Raw genomic sequence first — 8108 nt, 5'->3', positions numbered from 1 at the left:
AGTATGCATAAATACCTGGAGACTAAACAACATTCTCCTGAATGAATAGTGGGTCAAAGAAGAGATCAAAAAAAGTAAAAAAATTTCTGGAAACAAATGAAGATCACAATATAACATATCAAATCTTATGGGATACAGCAAAAGCAGTGTTAAGAGGGAAGTATAGGCTTTGCAGACACCATTGTTGCCCGCAGCTGCTCTCCGACAGCCATGGTCAACCCCGCCGTGTTCTTCCACATCGCCGTCAATGGCAAGCCTTTGGGCCGCGTCTCCTTCGAACTATTTGCAGGCAAAGTTCCAAAGACGGCAGAAAACTTCCGTGCTCTGAGCACCGGAGAGAAAGGATTTGGTTATAAGGGTTCCTGCTTTCACAGGATTATTCCGGGGTTTATGTGCCAGGGTGGTGACTTCACACGCCACAATGGCACCAGCGGCAAGTCCATCTATGGAGAGAAGTTCGAGGATGAAAACTTCCTGCTGAAGCACACAGGTCCTGGCATCTTGTCCATGGCAAACGCTGGGCCCAGCACAAACGGCTCCCAGTTCTTCATCTGCACTGCCAAGACTGAATGGTTGGATGGCAAGCATGTGGTCTTCGGCAGAGTGAAAGAGGGCATGAGCATTGTGGAAGCCATGGAGCACTTTGGGTCTGAGAACGGCAAGACCAGCAAGAAGATCACCATTGCCAACTGTGGACAACTCTAATGCATCTGACGAGTTTTATCTCACCCGCCTGACCATTCCTCTAGCTCAGGAGAGCGCCCTCCGCCCCATCTGCTCGTGACACCCTGAATTGTGCTCTCCCTGCAGGTCTTTGGTTCCGTGTTTTCCTTACTTCCCCTCCAAGTCTAGCGGAATTGCAGAGTTAAAACTTATGATTATAAAATAAAAACATAAACAACGAAAAAAAAAAAGAGGGAAGTATAGTAACTGGTGCCTACATCAAGAAATTGGAAAGGCACCAAATAAATGAACTATCAATGCATCTCATGGATCTAGGAAAACAACAATAAGCCAAACCCAAAACTAGTAGGAGAAAAGAAATACTTAAATTAGAGAAGAAATCAATGAAACTGTATATAAAAAAATACAAAAGATCAACAAAACTGTATCCAAAAATAAGATACAAAAGCAAAACAAAGACCTAGTTTTTTGATACAATAAAATTGACACACCATTGGCCCAAATAACCAAAAAAAAAAGGAGAGAAAAGACCCAAGTCAATAAAACTGGAGATGAAGAAAGAAGATGTGTCTGTTGTACCACAGAAATAAAAGAAGCATCAGAAATTACTACATGGATTGAAAGAAACAATATCGTCAAGTTGTCTGTTCTTCTGAAAGCAATTTACAGATTCAACAGGATACCAATCAAAATACCAAAGACAGTCTTCTCAGATCTAGAAAAAGTGATGCTGAAATTCATACGGAAATGCATGAGGCCCGAATAACTAAAGCAATCTTATACAACAAAAACAAACTGGGATGCCAGCGCTGTAGGTGGCAACCCAACCTACTTGGCCATAGCACTGACCCTGATTTTACTATTTGTAAACAAAATGGACTTTCATCTGATTCAAAATGCCTGAATATACTTTCAACTCTATACATTGTAGTTATATACTAAATGAAAGGACTCAATACTTTGCTCTTTAATTAATATATTTTATTTTTTGGGAGACATTTATTTATTTGAAAGGAAAAGTGACAGGGAGAGAGGGAGAGAAGTGGAGGGGAGAGAGAGGGAGAGAGAGAGAGAGGGAGAGAGAGAGAGAGGGAGAGAGAGAGAGAGAGAGAATGCAAGCTTCCATTTGCTGGTTCACTCCCCAAATGGCTACAGGGCAGGGACTGCACCAGGCTGATGCCAGGAGCCAGGAACTCCATCTGGGTCTCCCATACGGATTGCAGGAGTCCAATCACTTGGGCCATTATCTTCCACCTCCCCAGGCCCATTAGCAGGGAGCTTGGTTGAAAGTGGAGCAACAGAGTCATGAACAGGCACTCTGATCTGGGGTGCTCGCATTGCAGGGAGCAGTTTAGCTTACTGTGCCACAGTTCTGTCCCCTACTATTTTTAGAAAGCTTTTATTTAATAAATATAAATTTCATAGGTACAACTTTTGGAATATAGCAGTTCTTCTCTCATACCTGGCCTCCCACCCCCAAACTGCCCCACCTCCTACTCACTCTCCCATCCCATTCTAAAGTAAGATTTGCTTTTAATTATCTTTATATACAGAAGATCAACTCTATACTAAGATTCCAGCAGTTTGTACCCACACAGACACACAAAGTATAAAGTACTGTTTGAAGACATATTTTACCATTAATTCTCATAGTACAACTCATTAAGAACAAAGGTCCTACATATGAGCAAGTGCACAGTGACTCCTGTTGTTGATTTAACAATTGACACTCTTATTTCAAGGCTATGGAAGCCTTAGACAAGGCCATAAGCAAAATGGAAGTTCTCTCCTCCTTTCAGAGAAAAGTACATCCTTCTTTGATGGCCCCTTCTTTCCACTGGAATCTCACTCATAGAGATCCTTCATGTAGATCATTTTTTTGCCACAGTGTCTTGGCTTTCCATGCCTGAAATGCTCTCATGGGCTTTTCAGCCAGATTTGATGCCTTAAGGTCTGATTCTGAGGTCAGAGTGCTATTTAGGGCATTTATCATTCTATGAGTCTGCTGTGTGTCCTGCTTCCCATGTAGGATCATTCTCTCCTTTTTAATTCTATCTATTGTTATTATCAGACACTTGGTCTTAGTTATGTCATCCCTTTGACACTTAATCCTATCTATATGATCAGTTGTACACTTAATATGATCACTTTAACATGTAAGATGGTATTAGTATCCCTGGCCCCTATTTTGATGCTCATCTAATAATTTAATAAATAAATAGTCCAGAGGACAATAAGAAAATGAATAGTTTTAAATTCTGATGTTTTCAAGGATCTTAAGCCTCTCATATTTTAAGCTCCTCATAGAAGCCCTCATAAGCTCTATAAACTGCATTTTAATTAAAATGTTAAGTTCTATAAAATGTGGTCATTTATCTTTAGTAATGAATTCTTTTTGTTTTAGTAATGCATTCTTTAAAATAGAATAACATGAAAATCTTCCTTATTTTCCTCAGTACCCATTTCTGCCCTTTTTCAGTTTATTATGGCACATAAACTTTTGTTCCTGTGAGAGGGGATTTAAGATGGAAACATAGAAGCTGTATTTAAATTGAGTGTGCTCATGTTGCTTAAAAAAAAATGGAAACGAATGTGCCATCCCCAAAAGAAATGCTTTTTTAAAACTAGAGGTCTATATAGAGCATATTTTCACAAACTTCTAATAAGATGATCGAAGAGCAGTTAGGTATCATAAACTATGTAGAGCCTGAAATGTTACCCTCATGTAATCTAACAACCTGTCACAATTCATTTGCCAGTCTCCAATCAGCAGAATCATTAATCTCAGAAGATTGTAGCTCAACAAGGTCATTATGTTTTGGGGCCTCCAAAAGTAGCTGGCGTACTCTGACCTGAAGGACAACCTCTAGTTCAGCCTACTGGTTAAACCCCAACCAGTGGATACTTATTTTTAGTTTAGCAGAGAAAAATGACCAAGTCACGTGCTGACTCCAAAATCCTGGGTGTAGTAGGTGTTAAACCTTCTTTTTGGTGGATGAAGGGAGAGGCAAAGAGATAGCTGTTTAGTTGCCAGAGACATTAAGTATTGTGAATCTGTTTGCTTGATCCTAAGGACATTTACTTAGTTAAGGCCTTTGAATTTCATAGGAGTTTCTCAGCTACCCCTACCAATAGAAGTATGCTAACAGTACAGTCAGAATCATTGAGACTGAGGATTCTGATTTGTTAACCCATAAAACATCAACTCTCAAGTGAAAGTTTTGGACACCATGGAGCAGAAGCATCTGTGCTAAATTCTGACCCACTCATTGGTGGCACATAAAAGTGGAGTTTAAATAGGCCTAGCAAATATGTGTTGGAAACCTTGCAACAGGACTGTGAACTGTTCTAGGAAATGAAGCAGTGGCAATTCCAAGGCAGCATACCAAGTGCCATCAATCTGTGCAATGGATTAAGTTACAGTCATAGTGTCTGAAATAGCTGGGGCTGCAGGAGAAACTACTGAATTCATTGGCATTGAAGCCACTTTAAACCTCCAGTTGGCATTGGTCCTTTTATGAGCCATTCAGGCGGTTGCAACTTTCACTACCCTTAGTGCTTTTAATCCTTAGTCATAGAGCTGTGTTTGTGCTTTTTTTCCTCCTGGAATTCTATAGTGTTCCTGTTGAACCACTTGGGGTGGGAACAAGTACATGGGTTAAAGAGCCACTTAGGTGTCTCGCTAAGTAGTTCTCTACATGTAGTTGTTCCTCAATAGGAGACATCCTTCTGGCGTTTGTAAGCACTCACAGTATAGGCTTGTAAAACATCAATACCAATTATATATTCAGCAATGCAATTTACAATGCTGAATCTAGTTTAGTAACAACCCCAAAGAGCCCCACTCACAGGGTTAGCTTATTTCCTTTCCTCACTGGGGACATTGCCCAAGCTCTGTTGGCTAAATTGGCACAACTTCTTCCCACTTGATAATAGGCAGGATGATAACTTGTTCTTCTACATCCAACAAGCCAGAGAAGTTTTTGTTTTTCCTCTTCACAGTTACTCAGCATAATTGGGTAGGTGCATATGGCCTGTGGTGCCCTTGCCATCTTGGTTCCATCTGTAACTGACTTTGTCTTTAAAGCAATTGAGTTTGGATGAGGGAAGGAGACAGGATCACATAGGAGAAAGAAAGTTGATTCCAATAAGTCATATTCACTTTCTATTGTGAGGACCACAGCAGCTGCATAGAGCTCAACCAAAGGCTGTTTCAGTGTTTTTGATCCAATAAAAGCCCAATGCCAAGCAGCAAGGTCATCATAACCAACGCCATCAACTTTCGCTTTAGAAATCCTTAGCTCTATAGCCATATCCGTGTTGATTACTAGCTGGGTATCTCAGGGTTTATGTCTTCTGTCTAATTTGGTCTTGGTTCCCACCATGACAATTTTTTTTATTTGACAGGCAGAGTTAGACAGTGAGAGAGAGAGAGAGAGAGAGAGAAAGTTCTTCTATCCGTTGGTTCACTCCCAAATGGCCGCTACGGTCGGAGCTGTGCCGATCCGAAGCCAAAGCCAGGTGCTTCCTCCTGGTCTCCCATGAGGGTGCAGGAGCCCGAGCACTTGGGCCATCCTCCACTGCCCTCCCAGACCACAGCAGAGAGATGGACTGGAAGAGGAGCAACCAGGACTAGAACCCGGTGCCCAAATGGGATGCCAGGGCCGAAGGCAGAGGATTAACCAAGTAAGCCACAGCGCCACCCCCCCCACCCCCCCACCCCGTGACAATTTTTATAAGAGTCAACTTTAATCCAGGGCACTTGTTGCTACCTTACAAAGTCAACATCTCATAAATTCTCACTTGGTTTCAATATAAGGAATCATGACTTTTTAAGTGTAGCAGGGCTGATGTCAGAATTTATCTATATTTCTTGGGCTTGGTTTCTTATTCTGTAGTGGATTACCTCCATCAACATTGTAAAACCAATCCAGGGCACTGAAAGCTTCATCCATGGCTTTTTACATATTGTTTATCTGTCTCAGAGTAAACTCCCTGAGAGGGCCAAACTTCCTTTACTGTCACCAGGATCCACTGGAAAAATCTCTGAGCCTATTTACTATGGCTTTTGAATAGAGGTAAGATTGCCACAAGGGACTGTAGGAGGGGCTGAGACACACATAGTCCAGCTGTTGCCATCCTTTCTTAATGAGAATTGTGTGTACCCACCCTACCACCCACGTTCCAATTGAACAAAATGAAGTTCTGATGATTGGCCCACTTTCCCTTCATAGTGATCACAAATTTTCTTCCTTTCACACTTAGTGTGTGAGATTCCCATAAGTTTTGTAAAAGGGGACAAAATCTGCTTATTCAGAATGAGCCATACTGCTGGTTGTTAAAATGGGGTGAACCTGAGGCTGCCTGTGAGATTCAGCAGAACCTCTTCCTCCTGCTCTATGGGCAGCCAGTACTTCTTGGTATTCAGTCTGCAACCATCAATCTAGCTACTCCTCATTAACAAGCAATAAAGCACGACCATTTCGTGCCCAGTTGACCATACAGTTTGATTAATTGTCAGATACTGATCAATTACATCAGTTTGGTGGGAGAAGTGGAGAGGCAAAGAGACAGGATGTTTATCTGTATTTTTAAATCTCTGTTCTTTTCCCCTCTGGGTTAATATGGAGATAATTAATTCTGTTCTGTTAAATCACTAAAACTTCTGTTTAAAGGAAACAGTAGAAAGAAGGAAATTTGAAGTTTCAGTTTCCAGGAAGAAACTTTTGCCAAAAAGAACTTAATAAAAAAAAAAAAAAGAGAGAGAATGAGATGTTAAACTCATGTTTCTGAAACAAAGAGGAGGAGAATATCGAAGCTTGAGAGGAGCTAAATAGTCTCTAATGAGTCCTGAAATGTCTGCATTCTGATTAAATTTGAAGCAGGCTTAAGCATCAATGGAAGAAAGTCAAATACAAATTATTGAATGAGATATAAAGAAAGAGTACTTTCTCCTTTCTATGCATTTTTCTGGTATGCACATTTGAAAGGCTTCAGTTAGTTTCTGCATACTGAGGGGTAGTAGAACCTGCAGATTGACAGTGTAGGCTTGGGAATTGGATAGCCCTAATGACAAGTTCCAGATACACTGCTTACTTATATAATTTTAAACAAATTCCCCAAACTTTTTGCACCTAAGTTTCTTTATTTCTAGTCCTATGATCATAATATATAATTTATACAGTTGTTAGGATTATAGGAGGAGATAATATATGTAAAGGGTTTAGTGCAATGGTTGACACATTGAATTATGAATAAATGATATCCAGCTGTCATTATTAATAGATGAAGACTGTAAAAGTCTACCTTTGGTGTTACTAGAGTAGATGAATTTAGTATAAAATTGACTAATTGACTAATTGACTAATTGACTAATTGGTAGCTTCCTACACAATGTAAATTCAGAGGCCAAGAATTCCCCTCTAGGGATAGGCTTTGCAGCACAGCTGTTCAAGCTCTGACTTGTGATGCCAGTGTTACATTTCAGAATGCCAGTTCAAGTCCCAGTTGCTCTTCTTTGGAGTCAGGTTCTTGCTAAGCTGTCTTGGAAATCAGTTGAAGTTGGTCAAGTACTTGGGTCCCTGCCATTCACCTGAAAAAACCAGATGGGGTTCCAGGGTTCTGGGCCAGGGTTCTGAGCATATCTTTCAAATTAATAAAAATCTTAAAAAAAATTTTCCGCTAAATAATTCTGAGTTGATAAGACTGGTTTCTGGGATTCTGTTATTAGAATTTAATCACACTGGGATTAAGGTATCAAAACCACTTTTAAAATATGAAATCTTTAGCAGATGGTGGCTTATTACCTTTGTTAGCATTTTAATTGTAGGAAACCTGATTTGATTTGACTGTCTCCTGTAAGAAAACGAGCAGGAAAGAAGCATTAGGAAATTTTACCCTGAGATGCAGTTGCCTCAAGGAGGAGAAAATGGAGAATAAGGAGAATTTAAGGGAAAAACATATTTTATCACCATAATCTAGTCAAAATTTCATCCTCTTTCAGAAGACTTAATAAAGAAATATGCTAGTTACAAAGGATTCAAGAGTTAATGAAATTCTACATTTTTCAATGTGTTTAAATCTTTGGAGTTTACACAAGTAAATAACGGTTTTGAGAATTTTAAGGTTTCATATTTCTGAGGTGATACTAGTTAATTATATTCTTGGTAACAATATACTGCCATGATTTTCTTTCATGCTTGCAAATCAGGCGTGGAATTGTGTTATCTTCTGTGACCTGTCGTAGATGACCAGTCACGCTGGAAAATTTCTGTTTTTTCTCTTCTGTAGTAGGTTATCTCCATCTGCCTTAGTTTGAGTATAGACTATTTACTGATGCCTGAAATTCTTGGATTTACAAAAGAAATAATGCTTTTCATAATAACTCTTTGGAAATTATGATCTACAAATTATCTTAGGAGCTA

The 8108-nt window shown here is 39.7% G+C and overlaps 1 protein-coding gene across 1 annotated transcript; it reads left to right on the top strand.

Moving 5' to 3' along the window:
• The first annotated feature begins 210 nt into the window (after window positions 1-210).
• On the top strand, window positions 211-905 carry LOC133748047 (peptidyl-prolyl cis-trans isomerase A-like). The gene has a single exon (XM_062176573.1). It carries the CDS (start codon window positions 211-213, stop codon window positions 703-705), a length of 495 nt encoding a protein of 164 aa, XP_062032557.1. The 3' UTR covers window positions 706-905.
• Window positions 906-8108: the final 7203 nt, after the last annotated feature.

Source organism: Lepus europaeus, chromosome 2 (assembly GCF_033115175.1).
Source record: "Lepus europaeus isolate LE1 chromosome 2, mLepTim1.pri, whole genome shotgun sequence".
In the NCBI taxonomy this organism is placed as follows: domain Eukaryota; kingdom Metazoa; phylum Chordata; class Mammalia; order Lagomorpha; family Leporidae; genus Lepus; species Lepus europaeus.
Note: the sequence above shows the minus strand (reverse complement) of the source record. Positions and strands in the feature narration are given on the sequence as shown.